The sequence below is a fragment of the Miniopterus schreibersii genome (assembly GCF_964146895.1).
Source record: "Miniopterus schreibersii genome assembly, chromosome: 3".
NCBI classification, from domain to species: Eukaryota; Metazoa; Chordata; class Mammalia; order Chiroptera; family Miniopteridae; genus Miniopterus; species Miniopterus schreibersii.
This window is the reverse complement of record NC_138103.1, coordinates 84,766,613-84,785,475: the sequence shown is the minus strand read 5'-3', so window position 1 is coordinate 84,785,475 and position 18,863 is coordinate 84,766,613. Positions and strand designations below refer to the sequence as shown.

The 18,863-nt window shown below is 44.1% G+C and overlaps 1 protein-coding gene across 4 annotated transcripts in view; it reads right to left on the bottom strand.

Moving 5' to 3' along the window:
• Nucleotides 1–18,863, bottom strand: part of TRIO (trio Rho guanine nucleotide exchange factor) — a gene marked incomplete at its 5' end in the record, with an annotated part of 300,776 nt that overhangs the window by 164,169 nt on the left and 117,744 nt on the right. For all 4 annotated transcript variants that reach the window (XM_081131178.1, XM_081131180.1, XM_081131179.1 and 1 more), the window contains 4 exons: nt 4,990–5,121; nt 14,184–14,375; nt 16,336–16,458; nt 17,953–18,465. In XM_081131178.1, coding sequence (XP_080987304.1) covers nt 4,990–5,121; nt 14,184–14,375; nt 16,336–16,458; nt 17,953–18,465 — 960 coding nt within the window. The remainder of the gene's footprint in view (nt 1–4,989; nt 5,122–14,183; nt 14,376–16,335; nt 16,459–17,952; nt 18,466–18,863) is intronic.

Sequence of the window (18,863 nt, the reverse complement as noted above, 5' to 3'; positions counted from 1 at the left end):
AGACACTGTTGGGGTAGATCAGCTAGTTAAGTCAGATGTGTGCAGAGAACACGTGTGTTCTGTAGATTCCACTTGGGCTTGACTTTTTTTGCTCTTGTATCTCAAGCCTTTGCAAGGTCTTGAGCTGAGTTTTGGAGAAAGGAGAGAGACTGCTGTGCGGTCTGTTGGCTCTGATGCTGTGCCAAACGTTGACTCAGGCACCTGCACACCTACAGCGATGCTGCAATACTTAATGAGGCTTTGTAACAACCGCTTCATAGACATTACTCTGCAGCACAGTGGATGAGCTTCCACACACATCAGATACATGATTTTAGTAAGTTTACTATCCCAATGACTCATTTTAGTGTTGTTTTTCCCCCATGCTAATAACACAAATCACATCACCCATTTATCAGGTGCCTTAAAAAAGGAGCTCAACCAGCTTTGCAGACAGCAAATCAGTCATTTCCACAAGGCCTGCTGAAGTGTGCAATAGGTCGGCATATTTGTTAAACTGAGAAAAACTGATGCAGAAGCTAAACCCTGGAGTCACACTGGATCAGTGTGGGCCAGACAATGTGGCACTTCACCTTCCTCTTCTAAGGACCCTGCCCACGCTGCAGAGCCCAGATCTTCAGCAGGGGTGTGGACTCAGCACAGTCTCACCTCACAATTCAGACACTTCAAGTTTAGGTCTACAGGATGTCATGGGCATACGGAGACATCAATCATTGGTATGAATTCAGTTAGTTGAGAAAGTAGTTGATGAGTATGCTTGCTTAAAATAAAATGTTGAAAATAACCCTCTATTTGCTGTTTCTAAAACTACAGCTTATCCTAGACGTTTCTATTGCTTCTCTCTCCTGGGATCAACTACAACAGACAACAGGAGCCCCAACCTGGAGAGCTGAAGCAAGCGAGCGTTTACGAGGTGCAGGCATGCTCCTGTTGCTAAAGCACAGGCAGAACGTGGGACAGGGCTAATTAAAACACGGAAAAGCAGGTGTTTGTGCCTTTGGAAAGCAGTGGTGGGGAGCTTTCCCACTGCAAATTTACATCATTGGAGATGGAAACTGCAGACACTATTTAAAGAGAAAAACTGGGGGATGGAGGGAGGGCACAGGGGAAAAGAGAAAGGAAGAGCAGGCCTTGCTTGTAAATTCCTACCCACACGTGACCCTGCATCCAGAGCAGGGGCAAATAAACATTCTGTGGAGGAGTGTCTCCTGAGCAGATCCACAGGCCTTTAGCACAGGGGAGGCTGTGCCTCAGTGTGTGGTCTGTACAGCATCTGTGCTGGTCACTGAGTCACAAAGGGAGGCCCACTGAAAATGGAGATTCATGGGGAGGGTCTGCACTTTTAACTAGCATACCCAAGTAAGAAAACCACTGATTTAGGAAAGAAAAAAAAAAATCACTTACAAAACACAAGCAGCCCTTCCTTCCCATCTTTCTTCCCCTCCCCTCCCGGCATGGAGAAAATGGTGCCAGGGTCTGAGGCAGTGCAGGGTGGAGGGGCCAGGCGCTCTAAGGAAGGGGGGGGCTCACAGAGGCCAGAGAGAAAGGTTGGGAGATTGCGCAAATGCACTAGTTAAACAAATGAGTTAATATACTGAGGATAAAGGGAGCCAGATTCGTGTCTGAGAAGGATGTATAAACAGAATGGGAAGAGCTGGAGAGAACCCTGAGGTATTGGATTAGAAATGAAAGACAGTAAGAACACAGCAGTTTTAAAGTAGAGAGAGACACAGACAGGTGCAGCAGTAGTTGCAGATGTGTATAGACGGACGGATGAACAGACGGACAGATGGATGGATGAATATCTACACACGTTTCCTGACTGTCTGCTCAGAGGGCCTAGAAGCACTGACACCCACAAGCAAACAAGCCTTCTCAAGCCCCCAGATCTTAGTTTCTAAATACCACACAACAGCACAGGAACCAGGACTTGTTGGTGAGATGGTTGATCTCAGGTGAGGCAGGGAAAGGACAAGATGAGTCGGGGAACATCTTGTTATGCCAGAAAGAATGCTCAAATAATGATAAGGATACATAAAAACAACATAAAAAAGAGGCTCCTGCTGGCCAAATGAGGACAATTTAGGCATCACAATAGAGTATTGTATTGTAACCCATTGAATATAAGAAGATTCTATAAATCCAGACTGAAATAATGAATGAATGCATAAGAAAGCTCTTCCTTACAGTAGAAAAGGCCACCTAGTAAATATAAGAGTGATGGAAACAGTGCCATCATCAGACAGCCATTATAGTGGCAACCGATATGAGCAGGAATTGCCAGTGGAAGCTGAGGCCACGAGAAGTCCGATGAGGCACAGATACTGTGTTATATCAGTGTATCTCTTAACAAAATGCTCACCAAAGACAAATTTTTCGATGGTGATTTTGCACTGGAGAAACCTTGCAGACATCAACCTTATCAAGTGGTCAAGGTTAACATCATCAGTCAAAGGATGAGTCTGCATCCTATGACCCTGCTGTGACACCCCAGCCAGCCCGTGAAGAAAACTGAATGGGCAGGGAGACTGAGGGTCATCCTACTGAACGAAAGGCCTGTATTACCCAAGACGTCAATGACACAAGGCAGAGAAAGACACCTCATGTGAAGGAGACGTGGCCACTATCATAATGCACGTGCTGGACGGCATCATGGTCCAGGAAAGAGAAGGGCAGAGAGACGTGGTTGGACAGTGGGAAACACGGATGGGTCTGCGGGCAGGATGGCCGTGTTGTATCGATATTGACATGATGACTGGAGGGAGAGGTAGGGAAGGAAAAGGTGAAGCAAATATAAAATATTAAAATTGGGCAATCTGCGTCAAGGGAGTGGGGGAGCTCTTCTGTTCCAACACGTCGATGGCCTGAAACGATTTCAAAATTTAATAATTTAAAAGGCAAAAAAAATTTATTCCATTCTACTGAAAGTCTTTTCCATTCCCCCCGTTTATATATTACTATGTCCTGGAGTGTAGAGAGCAGTTGAAACAAGTACGAGGACTAAAAATTGTGGTCTAAGACCCCAGATTGGGAAGCCACTTACCTGCCATCAAATTATTGTTACTAGTTTCAACTCCAATGAATCTGCATCACAGGTAAACAAGTTCCCAGGTCAAGATGCCCTTTTTCACAGAATGTAGTGGTAACAGTGAGAAAATTCTGCAATTCGTTAGCAGTACCCAGGGCAACAGGCAGACTGAACCAGCCAGCTGGGCCGGAGCATGACACTGGTCAGGTCATGCTGATTCTGAGGCAGGTCAGGCAGACAGAGACTGCAGCCCAGCTCCTGCCAACCCCTTGTGTGTGAGCGCTTCAGTCTCACAGCGGTGCGGAACCTACCATTGAAATCAAATCTGGCTCCTGGGAATGTCATTAGTAAGTAGATGTATGAGGGCCTCAGTACATGTGGACAACAGGGTCATTCACTTTCTACATCACAGGTCAAAATTAGAAGAGATGGCATACTCCAGGAAAGAGATGAATGCTTTTGAAACTCAAAATCTTCATGAATCAGTGTAATACATAATTACCGATCTATTCAATTTTCATTTTTACTATAAACAAAGCTATCACTTATTTCTGTAGTTCCTAATAAATTAGATAATCAAACTAGCTAATAAACACTGGGTGCAAAATTAAGAAGCATATATAGAGATAACTATTTTTTAATTTTATGGACAACATAAAATAGTGCTAACAGATAAAAAGATCTTGTTAGGCACAAAGGTCGCTAGAGGAACAAACATGTAGATCTCAACTTCCATGGGAAGGAGGTTGACTATGTTCCAAAGCAAATGTCACAGTGCATACGACATCTGTTTAATTCACCCTTGGGCACTTGGGTCAGGAGACCTGGGCCCAAGGACATGAGCATGGCAGCCTCGTGGGGAAGCAGGAAGTGCCAGGCTCAAATCAAATGGCCAGTTTCCTCCCCACAACTTTCACAAGTGGGTGTGGTTCACATCCAGGAAGACTTGGATTTAAAGATTTACTAAGCACCTACTCTGTGCCCAGCCCTCTGCCAGCGGGTTGGAAACACTGTCTCCGGGGAGCCGCCCGGCGATCTCTCACGTCGGCATACACAGTGCGACAGGTGCTCCTTAAAGGATGGAGCAACCCTGCGGAAAGCGAGCGCGCACAGAATTCCCACCCACTCCCCCGGCCTCAGGGACGGAACCCACGTGAGGCTGGCCTGAAGAGCCAGATGGCTGAGACGCGGACAAGAGTGGCACGTCTCGATCTACCTGCAGTTGACAGGAGGCAGCTGAGAACATGAAGCCGGCCTGGCTCGGCTCATATTCCAGCCCCACCTCTACAGCCCTGGGCCTGGCACAAGTCACTTCATCGCCAAGCCTCAGTTTCGTTTGTAACAGTGGGGTTAATAACAGCACATGCCCCAGAGTTGTGAGCAGTAAGTGATCACTAAAGTCCTTACAACAAAGCCTGGCACAGAAGGAGGTGGCAGAAATAAAACAGGGTAATTACATTAAATAATTTACCATAAAATAATAAAGAAAACACTACCCTGAGATTTCTACAACAGCGAGTAGCTTTACTTACTTGACAAAAACAGTGTGTGCTTTGCAATCCAGAACGTGAGGCTGTGTCGGGTTTGCCTCTTTTCTAGAAAGCTCACTCAGGGAGATTAAATGGAGTTTGGCCAGACCGAAGAGAGCACAAATAGGTCCCTAAATACACGTAGACAAGAAGACTGGGATTTCGTTGACATAAGATGAAAACCTAAGCCCTCTAAAGAAATCCACAAATGTCACAGGGCCATGAAAAGTCTACTCACTGCCCACCACCTGGTTTTCCTTACTAGCTTTCACCCCCTACTCAAGTCAAAAAGTTACAACAAAACTGAAGTTTCACTCAAAAATCAAAAGTTTTTTTTCTAGGCTAGCCAAAACGTCCTTTCTGTTTTCCAGCTTTCGTGCTATGACAGAAAAAAAATGCTGCTTTGCAAGTGTAGCAGAACGGACCACCTACCTCGGAATAAGCCAGGGTGATGTGCTCATATATCCCCTGGTGGTGGTGAATGGCGTCCTCCAGGTCCTGCAGCTCTGAGGGCAGGTCCACCTCGCCGCAGGCCTTACACCACGAGTCCACGTTGCTCATATACTTGGAAGGTTAAAAAAAGAATATGTTCATCAATGGTGATGTATAGTGAGAAGTGACTATTTTTCAACGTGGTTTTGAAATAAGTATAGTTGAGACATTCTAAGCACATGATTGAATCTCCATCTCAGATGGCTTTCTGTGAATTCTCAAACTGATTCCTGGAATCCACCCCTGACTTTAGGTTCTGGCAGAACTGGGGCAGGGCCTAGGAACCCGCATTTGAAATGATGACCTCAGGTAACCCTGTGGTCTAGGACCGCATCTGGAGAAGCTCTGCCCTGCATTATCTGTTTTGGGCATCCTGGTTAATCTTCCCACACTACATTTGAATTTACGTTTCTAACTGCCCTGCCCTGATAGCCATTGAGGGCCCTCTCAGCCTCAGCAAGACAGCAGGGTGCAATTCTCCAGGAGCTGTAGTCCAGCTGTCCTGCTTTCCTCTTACGTTAAATTGTTAATGGTTTCTTTTTTTAAAAAATATATCTGTCCAATTTTCCCAACACCACTTAGTGAATAAACTGTCTTTACCAACCTTCTTACACCATATACAAGAATAAACTCAAAATGGATTAAAAACTTAAATTTAAGACTCAAAACTATAAAACTCCCAGAAGAAAACAGGCAGCAAAATCTCTGACATTTCTCTTACCTGTATTTTTTTCTGATATATCTCCTCAGGCAAAGGAAACAAAATAAAAAATAAAAAATGGGACTACATCAAACTAAAAAGGTTTTGCACTGCAAAAGAAACCATCAACAAAACAAAAAGACAACCTACTGAATGGGAGAAGATATGTACCAATGACACATTCGATAAGGAGTTAATATCCAAAATTTACAAAGAACTCATACAACCCAACAGCTAAAAATATAAAAAATAAAATAAAATAAAATAAAATAAAATAAAATAAAAATAAGTCCTATTAAAAATGGGCAGAGGACCTAAACAGACACTTCTCCAAAGAGGACATACAAATGCCAAGAGACATATGGAAAGATGTTCAATGTCACTAATCATCAGAGAAATGCAAATTAAAACCACAATGAGATATCCTCTCACACTTGTCAGAATGACTACCATCAATAATAAATCAACAAACAACAAGTGCTGATGAGGATGTGCAGAAAAGGGAGCCCTAGTGCACTGCTGGTAGAAATACAAATTGGTGCAGGCACCACCACCATGAAAAACAGTGTGAAGCTTCCTCAAAATATTAAAATCGGAACTGCTTTATGACCCAGCCATTCCACTTCTGGGCATATTATCCGAAGAACCCAAACACTAATTCAAAAGAATATGTGTACTTCTTTGTTCATTGCTGCATCATACAGAAGCAACTGAAGTGCCCATAAATAGAAGAGATTAAAAAAAAAGATGTTACATACAGGGTGGAGCAAAAGTAGTTTTACAGCTGTTCATATGGAAAGTAATACAATAACTAATAATAATACAAGAATAAACTGTTTCATATACTCTTAACTGTAACCCTACTTTCACCCTACCCTGCATATCCAGGGGACTACTGGCCACGAAAAAGAACGAAATCTTACCCTATGAGATGGTATGAGCCAGGAGGGTATGAGGGCATCGTGCTAAGTAAAATAAGCCAGTCAGACAACTACCATACAATTTCACTTATATGTGGAATCTAAAGAACAAAATAAACAAACAAGCAAAACTGAAACAGACTCACAGACACAGAGACTAGATGGCTGCCAGAGGGGAGGGGTGTTGGGGGACTGGGTGAAAAAGGTGAGGGGATTAAAAAATACAGATTAGTAGTTACGAAACAGTCATGGGAATGTAAAGTAGAGCACAGGGGACATAGTCAATAACATTGTAGTAACTCGGCATGCTGTCAGGTGGGTACTTGAAATATCTGGGAGAGCACTTTCTAAAGTATATGACTGTCTGATCACTATGATGTACACCTAAAACTAATGTAAAATAATATTGGATGTAAACTATAATTAAAAAATAAAATGTTGCCCAGCTGGCATTGCTCAGCTGTTGAGCATCGACCTAGGATCCAGGAGATCTTGGTTCAATTCCCTGTCAGGGCACGTGCCCAGGTTGAGGGCTTGATCACCAGCAGGGGGCAGGCAGGAGGCAGCCAATCAATGACTCATCACTGATGTTTCTCTCTCTCTCTTCCTCTCTCTGAAATCAGTAAAGACATATTTTTAAAAATAAATAAGTAATAAATAAAATGTTAAAAATGCTAATGGTAAAATACCTGACATCATTTACTTAACATTAGGAAGAGGAATAGGTCAATTTTTTTACCTTTTTAAAAGCAAATACAGGATTAAAAGAAGACCAAGTGAAGGCCTCCTAAACTCCTCAGCTGTGCCCTGGGATCTAAGTGTGGGCTGAGGAAGCAGCAGATCACTCCAGTCTTGCCCACTTTGCAAACAGAAGAGTGTCAGCTGCAGGCTGTAGAGCCAGGCTTGCCACTCCCCGCTCTCCTCAGTTTTCTCCACTGCCGCCCCCATATCCCCAGGCTTCATCAATATCTGAGAAACCGCTGCCAAATTTCCTAGGGAGATCCTATCAGCATCCATCACTGTAAGTGTCAAAGGCAAGCAGCAGAAGGCCCAATTAAGGATGCTAATTCAATTAAGCCAAATAGACAGGGACACATTTCCCTGGGCTTCACCTCTTTTTCTCCAGTTCTTCACTGTCTCTGCTTACCAGGGATGCAGAAGATGACTATTAAAATGGAATAACTGACCCACCACACAGGAAATGCGCTCAGGTTCTCTTAAAATATCTATATGAGAATGCCCTCCTGTGCACTTATGGTGTTTTTAGAAACTTGAAATAGACAAGTCATCCAAATAACAACTGTTTATAAAAATCCCTTTATCATTAATGTATTGGCTCAGAAAAATATCTGTATGCAAATCTTAGGGCTTGAGAGCAATTCATCTAGCTTTAAGTGTCATCTGATAGCAGGTGGTTTTTGATGGCTTCAAACATGACTAAACCAACATACACACAGGGAACATCCCCACTACCCTCCTGTATGGCGCCTGCCTAACACCCTCAAGGCAATGGAAGTAGTAATAAAATTACTTTACACCTCTCCCCCTCCGCATAGATACAGGTATGACTAATTAGGCATACTTTTATCAATTTATGGGGTGGAGTGTTCTATAAATGTCAATTAGGTCAGATTGAATGATTCTAACTATTCTTGATCTCATTTCACTCTCTCCTCTTTCATTATTGCATTTACACCAATTGTTAAGTTATTATAAACTGTTTTCAATTATGAGTTGACTGAGGCTAACAAGCATCATTAATAAGTCATCAGGTCAAGTCAGTAATTAATGGCTCCTACACACTGGTCACTACAAAACAAGGCAGAGTTACAATATATCCAGAGGCTAAAACGCCTCCGATGTAACAGGGAAAGACAAGTTTTAGTTATACAATACTTCACAGTGAGCGGAAGTGTCAGATTAATATGTCAGTGTATCAAAATGATGACTGAAATATATTCAATTCCAACTTTTGAAGCAACCAATAAAGAGAAACATTCAAGATGTTTTATATATGCCTGTAGTAAAAGTAGTTCACTTATAATTTCTTAACGTATCCTGAAAGAGTAGTTGATTATATGTACTGAAAAAATGTAGCCAGGTTCTAAATGCATAGGAAAGGAAGGCTTGCCACATGGAAAGCTGGTGGGAGAAGGATTCTGCACATCTGAACTCACATGGTTAAAATATTCCAGTGACAGAGATAAATCTGGTTTGGTTCCCAGGGACTTTTGAGGAAGCATAATTTATTGTCTTTCATTTGTGAGATGGCAACCCTCAGTTCCAATGGGCAAGCCCTAAACCCTGAATGCTTTCTGAAGGGCCAATCACCCAAAGGATCTGAACCCAGATGCCACCAGAGCAGCAAGCCCGTTCAGAGAGCCAAGAAACAGGGTGTTCACAGGTCTTCCACAAAGAAAAGGTATGCTGGGGTCAAACCTGGTGTCAAAGTTCAACAGGCACCTATAGAACTGAACCTCTTAGAAACATGTAAAATGATAAATGTGCATTATGCATACGGGGGGAGCTGGTATGTTGTTTAAAGACTTCTCTGACCACTCTGTTACATTCCACCCCCCTCTCCCCATACACACACATCTGTATTACCGTGCTGGAAAATACAGTTTGGGATGGCACCACCTGGGGGACCTGTCTAACCCAGAGCCTTACACATCCTAAAGGACCACAGAAGGTGGCTACTGGGCTCCAGCAAGATCAGAGCAGCCAGTTCAGTGTCTGATGCTTTAACTGCTCAGGAGACCAAACTATGTGAACACCCAGCATCTGGCTAGACCGAGGGCAAAGGCAGGAGGGTGCGAGATAATTAAATGCTTCTCCCTGAATTCAAATCAAGAGCCAGCATCAGAACTGGGGATTCTGATGCTCAGCAGAATGGTGACTTTCAGATGAGGGAAGAGCAAGTAATATATAAGCTTCAAAAGGGGAGTTGGGGCCCGGCCAGGCGTGGCTCAGCAGTTGAGCACTGACCTAGGATCCAGGCGATCAGGGTTCGATTCCCGGTCAGGGCACATGCCCAGGTTGTGGGCTCTATCAATGACTCTCTCATCATTGATGTTTCCATCTCTCTCTCTCCCTCTCCTTTCCTCTCTCTGAAATCAATAAAGATATATTAAAAAAAAAAAAGGGGGGGGGGAGTTGGGATCATTAATTAGCAGGCTGATTTTCATAAGCATTTATCCCACTAATCTCCATCTGCTGAGCAAGAGTAGGGCTTCCGGTGTGGGAGCAGCTCGGGCCTCTGGCCTGTTTTGCCTCCTACCACCCAGAGCTGGGGTCCTCACAGCTAGTGAATTTCACCCCGACCCACTTAAGTACAGGGCGCTATAGCTCCATTTAGAAGACAAAGGGACAGAAAATCCCCAAAATGTAAAGTTTTAAAATACTTATTTAAGAGAATTTTTCCTCTGGAATAATTAGGACTGGTTGAGGTTTATAGGCATATGTAAAATATATGACTTCAAGCTTCAGAGTGCTTTTATTTATCTCTAATTTCCTCACTTTCTGTTTTCATTTCTAGAAAATACTACCCTTCATTTTATTTCATCATTTCCACTCCCTGCGCTTTAACCCACACACTCCATTCTCCTGGGGCCTCTATGGGAGAGGGGCTTCCATCTCTGCCCAGGAAAATCACAGGATGGAGGGGGCATGTCCTCTGTTAGCCCAGCTCTGATGCTCCCTGAGTAAATGGAGAAGACAGGTTCAATTTGAACCAAAATAGGCCAGTGATCACTCTAAATATCTTACACCTGAATAATTTTTCATGAATACTTTTTTATTATCTACACACATATATCTATTTACTCCAATTCCTTTCTATGTAATGAGAATTTTGTTTCTGTTTTACTACAAGCCAAGAATTAGGCCTATGCTTTAAAGTAAAACAACATTAAAATGGGAAAAGTTAGATGTATATTATCTGCATAGAAATTCAACAGGGAATACGGAATCAGTATTAATTCCCTCTGAATTTCAACCCAGACTTATGATACAATTAGCCAGACCGTAACTGTAAGTCCTGTTTATAGTAAACGTTACTTCTGTAATTTTTATGGAATGTGAAATTTTATAAGAATATTAATATAAGTGCTTGTTTCTAGAACAGTGTGATGTTATGTCAGGAACTGAAAGATTTTCATAGAGCTGATGAGAGTCCAAGCTTTGAGACCACAGGCAGATCATTCTCCAAATAGAATATGAGACAGTACCAACAGCCCATTTACTTCACTGGCCTGATTTAAGTAAGAAATGAGATTTTGTGTTAAAGATCTGTACGTTTGAAGAGCTATGCAAACACTGGCTGCTACTTTATTTTTGGCTATTATCAGATCAGAGGCTGTTAAAGCCTCAGATAAAATAAGGTGAGACTTACGGTTCCCTCTGAAGGCAGCCTCTATCAGCACTAACAGAACCCGCTGCAGGGGCTGGCCTGTGGCTATACCACATGACCCAAAAAGTGAATGCTGGAGCCTCTCAACACCGTCTACTGGCAAAACTGCCACCACAGAGGTCGTGTCTCCATACTGACACACTGGTACCTGACTGTACAGCCTTCCCTGGAGATGAGGACCTCAGCGACATCTCCGGAAAGCAGGACATCTACAAAATGTCATTCTCATCTAGTTTTAACCTCAAGGTTCGTGTTGATGAAACCACAGGCAAACAGCAACACCAGAACATCCGCAGTCAGAGGAGCGAGGCTGGGTGCTCAGCGCACACATGTCCCTCGCTGGCAGCTGAGTCTCGAGAGGCAGGGCTGCTTCCTTTCGTCAGACCATTCACCACAGGGTCGCATATTTGAGCCCTATGTCCCCCTGATAAAACTGAAATTCTTAATGAGAATTCTCGATGGCATTCAAAGAAGTGGCTGTGATGGACACCTAACTTATGACGTCCATGTTTCTGGTCCTTTCCCTACTGAGGTCAGGAAAACAGCTTAAGTGGAAGGCAAAGCATTTGAAAAGAAAGGCAAAGCTGACCTCATCCTGTGACCGCTCTCCTGGGAAGGGGAAAACTGTTAGTAAATAGGACCTTCCGGGCATCGGAATTTCAAGGGTCTTACTTTTATTCAGTGAAGGGGACAATACACAATGCATTTTTTACTTAAGGGTAAGGAAACACTTTCTGAAGACATGATAATGTCCCGTGGGTACACCTCATTTGCCTGGGCAGGCCTCACTGCCTCAGTCAAGGCCCAAAGATGCCAGGCCCCTGCTTCACCACGCCACTCTGTTCCTAAGCTCGGATTTGGCTTCTTGGCCATTTGATCTGCATGGAGACCCCAAGCATTGTTATTGTTTACGCAGGATACCAAGAAATCCTGTTCAATAATATATTTATCTAGCTTAGTTTCCTTCAAATCCATAACTTACAGCCACTCATTTTATCCAAGTAAAAACACCCCAGGCTCTTTCAACTTTGCTGCAAGTATGAAATTGTTAATAATAAAACATTGCGGGGAAAATGCCCCATGGCGCTCACACTTCTAGATTATTTTCAGGCAGGTCAGAGCAGCAATTAATCTTCTGTGTGTATTTACAATTCCGAATCCTGCCATGTTTATGAAAGAGATTTTCCCCTATGTGTTGTTGTGCTTCAGACTAGCTGCTAGTCACCCAAGTGGCTGGTGCTGTTTCAAATTTATTCATATCATCTTGACATACCTTGCTGGGGGCCCCTTATCAATTTATACCCCCAACCCCAGTTCCAGGGGGTTGCTGCACCCAGGCTACGTTCCCACTCCAGCTGACACATGGGTGGGCAGCACACAGCTCATCTTCCCCTTCACAATGATGCCCGGTGCACAATGCACCCCTACACTGAGCAATGACAGGGGCTAGAGCAGGTCAGAGTCCTGCAGGCAGTACTGTTTCATCTTGAACAGGATTCCTACTACTTTAAAAGAGCTGGGGTTTTTGTTGTTGTTGTTGTTGTTGTTTTGGGGGGCTTTTATTTATCCTTTAATCATAAAACTAGTTAAATGCAGATGATTAGTAGGCAGAAAACTCTTACTACTGAAACCTGAAAGTCAGTCCCTTTTCACAGCTTAGCTTTTACACGAGGCGATCAAGATTTTTTTCTCTTTATATTCCACTCGGTTTCACACTTTAAAGGTTTCTACGCCTGAGATCACTACTAATTAGTGTCTTGCGTAACATTCTAGCTGCCTTGCCCAAAGCCCAGGCAAGCTGGGGCCTCTATCTTACCTCAACTGACTTCATTCCTCAACAGAGATTGTTTCTAGATTAAAGAGATAATATTTCCTTCTTAGAATCATCAGTGCAAATCCCCATAAATATAGTTTTCCCCAAAAAAGCTATATCAGTATTTTTTCTTTAAAATCAAGTAACTGTTTGCCTCTACCCCATGCGCCTTCCCAGTGGCTACAAGTTCCTATGCTCTCTGTCAACACCCTAAGAAAGAATTCCACAGTCCACACGCCTTCCACACTGACGTCTTGGTCACGGACACATCACTTTACCTTTGCTACTTTCAGAGTGCTTGTTTCGGCTAGTTTGTTTGCGGAAAGGATTGTGGAGGTGTGGGAATGTTACAAGCATACATTACATATTACCTCTTAAAGAAGGTATTTTGAAGAGCCCATCAGCCAATGAGCCAATGTGTCAGAATCCGTACAAATCCTTTAAAACTTGTGAAAGACCCTGAAAACTGCCTGCCCAAAAGCCACTTTTCCATCCAGCCCTTGCTGGCAAAGCCTGCCTACTGCTGTGGGGGCTAAAAAAGTGGATCTGCCCCTTCCACTCTCCTCTGCACCAGGGGTGTGGGTGCACCCTAGTCCTGGACTATGGAAAGCACTGGGGTGGAGGGATCTGACAATAACTTTTCCCTGATAAAAGTGATGGTGACAACACTCGCTGCCAGCCCTGCATTCGCCGGACACTACGCTGGAGGGGCTGGTGTTGGGAGCTGTGGCATACGTCCTTGTGACCACAAAGGGAAGGGGGAGCAGACCCAAGAGGAGCAGATCCCAGCCCTGCACTGTCATCTGGCGAGAACTCCCTACACTTTGTCACTTTGTTTTGAGAGGAAAGCAAAGCCCTGATGTTTAAACCTGACAGCGGGGCATTCGGTCATTTGCTGCCACAGCACCCTAAGGAGAATCCTGCGGTGCTAACAATGAGGAGAGGAGGAAGGGGAGGAGGGGGAGAGGCGAGAAGAGGGGTAAAGAACAGTGGCCACCACTCATTAGTACTCACCGGACACCAGGCACTGTGCAGGGCACCTAATACGAATAATCTCATTTACACGATAAAACACTCCTCTCAAGTAGAGACTTTTCCTTCCACTTTACAAATGAGGAAACTAAGGAACAGGGAGGTTATATCACCTGCCTAAGGTTGCACAGTAAGGAGACAGCTGACTGACTCCAGAGTTCAGGTTAAGTGTCACACAAAAGTCCTCCAACGATCTGGCCCCAGCATGGAGGTCGGGGGGAGGCAGCACTCCAGTCACCTCCCAGTGACAGCACTGACCTTTTCAGCCTTCTGGTGGAAGATGGAGGACATGTCCAGCAGGGTGCTGCGCTCGTCCAGCGCTGCAGCAAATGCCTTCCACTCCTGCTCCAGCTGATTGGCAATCTGCTTAATCTGCTGAGAGGCGTAGTGGCCGGACTCCACCAAGCGACTGGCCACTGACATAATCCGGTTTATGTTGACATACACGTTCTGAGAAAGGGGCAGAAAGAGAGGGCTCCTTAGGGGAAGGCAAACAGGAGGTATCTTTTAAAACACATAGATAGTATTTCCTGAAATACAGCCTATTCACTTAAAAGTTACCATATTTTTAATAGCAGAATCACCTGGTATAGAATAGCATACATATTTGCTGTCTACATTTCTATCACCTCTGAGTACTGGTTTCCATTTCTGTTCTTAAGGCTGCAAAATTCCATATCAACTGGCTAAAAGGCATATTGTTAGGACAGAGTAATCAAATGCACAAGTGTGTGCACACAAATACACTATTACTCACTTCTTGGCTCCTGATCCTGAAAAGGGTCCAGATGGCAAAGCCTACTGACAAGCAGTCACCTAGAACTGCAGGAACCAAACATTTCTGCTTCTAACTAGAACCCAGAAACCACTAAATATGTACTTAGCAACCCTAGGCTATTTGTGTGAAAATAAGCTCTCCTTTCTACATAAACCCAAGTCATCTTTTCGGTGCCAACTGAAAATATTCTGTAAGTGGATCCACTTTCTCCAAGGAATATGAACAAGGGCACAGAACAATGCTGTGTTCAAATTTTAAACCAGGCTTTTCTACTCTAGGGAAATTCCTATCTTCAGGTCCACCAGTGTACTGCACAAATAAGGGAGCAAAGCTTTAAAAAACACTGCACTTTTTGCAAAGCAACTTTTCACTATGATATTTCCCTTTCCACCTTGGATCTTCTTTGAGGGTCAGATTACAACCAAGGCTGGGGTGGGGATACACACATTACACAGCCCCGGTCGTGGTTCTTCAAGTACTGAGGATATTTTGTGATGCATCAGAACACTGTTGCTCTCCATGGGTCCCTCAAAATCATGGACACAGCTATGGCTCCTCGCAGTCATGCCCCCACATCTCATTACCCTCACTGTCCAAACTCCTCTATATTTTTCCTCCCTTCTTTCCTTCCCACACTGATCCTTGGGGCCAGTCTCCCACTGCCTGGTACCTAGACCTCTGCAAGAACCTCGTGGTGGCTACCTCGTCTGCAGCCCACCCAAGAAAGTGGCCTAAAGGATTTCCTTGTCCATTCTTTACCTGTACCTTCTTTTCCTCATCTTTTCCTCATTTCTGACCCAAGCCTGAACCAGACGGAGTCACCTAGATCTGGGATCGGAGAGCCATAGACCCCAGCCTCTGAGATGTTTTTCTGGACTGCACCTGCAGGTTAGAATCAACTAACAGATGGCCGGGTGTCAAGAGGGGCAGGGAGAGAGGACACTCTGTGATCTTGTGACAGCCAGTCAAGGCCACTCAGTGGGGAACTGGCCTCACTGGTTCGTGTGGCATTAACACTCTAACTAGTGTCCTTTAAGTCAAAAGCAGTACCTCCCCTTCTCTTCGCATGCTCTCTCTCTAGTGACAGGTAATTATGTTCACCAATTTTTGCTTTCTCTGTATCCTTAAAGGGGAAAATCAACCCCAAAGCTATGTTAGGAGAAGTTCAAGCAGATGCCCTGTGTCAGAATCCCAACAAGAGCTGTCCATTCGGATGTCTCTGCTGCAGGGCCTGCTGAGAGAGCTAACTGCCCCTCGAGCCCATTAAGTTTCCTGTGTTACTTTTATAGACTGTGCTCCTAGACTATAAAGCACTGGTCTGCGCACGGTACCTTTTCCTTACCTCCATTACTTCTGGCACAGATAAAGGAACACAGTGGCACACAGCAACCGACTATGACAGCACACGATTCCCTGCATTAAAAGTACCTCCACCTCCATTCTTACCAGCATTGCCTTTAAAATATCTGTGATAGCAGGGTGAGCATACTCCCCACACTGCTACCATCAAATCGGGAACTCTGAAGGCCCCACATGGCCTCCTGGCTGCATGCTGGGCCCTGATCCGTGTAAGTGCCTCCCCTTTGCTAAAATCCTTCCCCTTACAGGATACACCTATTCCAACAGTCTTACCATACAGTTCATAGCAAAGTGGTTGTGCTGCGTCTGAAGCTCCATTGCATGAGGGTGGCTGGTCCCAATCTCAGTATAGCTGTTCAGAAATAGGCCCTTGTTGTGTGTGATCCAGTCAAACATCTACCGGAATGAAAAAGACAACCTGAATCACTCCAGAAAGAGAAATGAACTGACATGAACCCAAGGACAGGGCCTAGCGCAGAAGAGGACACGTCCTCTAATAACCTCTCAGACACTTGGGCGTAGGAGATTCTTGACTTCTCAGAAGTCAGCACAGTTCTAACCTTGCAGGGCCTATAAGAAAATCTTATCTGACCGGTTCCTTTGACAGGTGAGGAATTAAGGAGCAAAGGTATTCAAACCCCCCGGGCTAATTACAAACTCTAATCTTCTGACTCTTAACCCAGCCCCCCAAGCTACACTGAACTACTTAGTGGGCAACAGTTCTCTTCAGTTAAAGACCTGTTAGATAAAATTAAGGATTTATGGTCTCTGAGAGGGTTCAGCTATTCCCTCAGATTACTGATAGCAATTCCAAAGGCTAAAAGATAATGTTCTTTAATGCAAGAAGTATAAAAGAAACCTGGGCAAATGCAAACAGTCAAATTCACTGTGAAAATGAAAAGGACTGGGAAAACATTTAACAAAGACCTTTCTCTTAAGGCTCAATGGAGAGGCTACCCGGAAAAGAATGTCAATTACGTTGTCCACAGGGAAAGCATTTAAGGGACAAAAAAAGTCTATCTACTAGCATTGCTACTGTAACTTGAGCCAGAATCCCAGAGATGGTCACCCTGTTTTCCTAGTGAAAGGAAGATTCTCTAGTGTCTTTGACAAGGCAGCACTTAAAACCTAAGTACACTGGCAGGTATATTAAAAGCTTACCAAAGGATAGTACTGAATGGTCACCTTTTGAAAGGTCCTTTTATATCAAAGATTTCTAATGTAGTTTTTTTTTTTTTTTTACTTTACAGAACATTCTTCTGCCCATGAAAAAAATTCAATGAGCTCAAATTAAGAGTGATCGATTCACCTACACTCATGGCTTGCCACAGATTCCTATAAATAAATGCACTGTTTTCCCATGGCTAAGACCAAGGGAGCTGGTAACTGACAAGAATCCTTGCTGACTGGTTGGTCTGAATGGCACCCAAGAATAAAACATGAGAGCACAAAGAATTATTGCCCGTACCTCCCAGAAGCTATGATTTTTGACACACTATTCACTCTTTTTAAAAAAAAAATACTCAGTAACAGATCTGAATGGCGTTCTGTCACTGGCTTTGTACGTGTGGAAGAGCATAATCATTGCTTTCAGTAACATAATCCTATAAAATGTTCACTCGTTTAGCTGAAGATACCATTCTCATCTGGTGTCAGTAATTAATAACTTGAAGTTTCTAAAATAGCACTGCACTGCACCATGCATAACACAGGAAAGCAGATTTCGGGGCGACCTCTGAACTGACACTCTCTCTCTAACCGATGCCGTGAGAGGAGCTTACCCTGCCCCAGCCCTTTCTCTTGACTGAACCAGCCTCCGCTGCTCAGACCTAACGATCCAGAAAGCTCCCCGCACGCCTCACCTTAGCATCCCTCTCCCATGCCCCTTACCTTCTCGGCATCCTGTTCAAACAGCCTCAACTGAAAGCACTGGTCCAGCTTCAGCTTCCGCACGTGCCACATCTGATGCAGATGCTGCCGCGTCGAGTGCAGCCGGTCCAGCATGGCAGACACCTTGGGGAGGAGGCTCTGCAGGTCCGCATTGCCGGAGCCCGAGTTCTTTTTGGGAAAGCTGTCGCTGCTCTGGATCCTCTGGAGCAGCTTCTGTCCCTCTAAGTCCAAGTCCTCTATGGGGGCCTTAACCACCTTCTTCTTCAGCTGAGAGTGTTCCTCGATCATGTTCCGAGCCCCTTCCAGGTCCTGAGGCAACTCCTTCTTGGCCAGGATGTCCTGAAGCTCCTCCAGCCGGGACAGCATGTGGGTTGCATTGCTAATGTAATCTTCAAAAGCCACTCTGATTTCAATCCATTCTTCATGGTTGTACTCTAAGCAGCCGTCGAACTCGGGAGTTAGCTGAGAAGGATCAACTACTTTGGTGAGGCCTTCTAAAGAGACCATGTTTGTCTTAAGGGAAAAAAATAGGTATGAGAAGATGAACCAGCTCTGTATGGTCTTATCATAAAGCAGTCTGCAATGCTTAGTCACAGATTTTCAAACTTATACCTTGTTCTAGCCCCATAAAAAATAAATGTAAATAAAAGAAGCATTACGGTATCATAGGTGAAAATGAGCCCATCAGAGTAACACATATATGTTAGTAGGAATACCTAAAATTATAGAGTCTTATGTATTCCATGAGAGCTAAAGAAATTAGATTTCTTTCCAAGAATGTGGAAATTATCCCACTATCTTAGTCACATTAACCAGGAAATGTGTTAAACTGCCAAGTTGAGAGCAGACAATTCATAAATTTCCCTTTGGTCAATGCAGCCTTCCCCATCCATGTCACTCCACTATCTCAT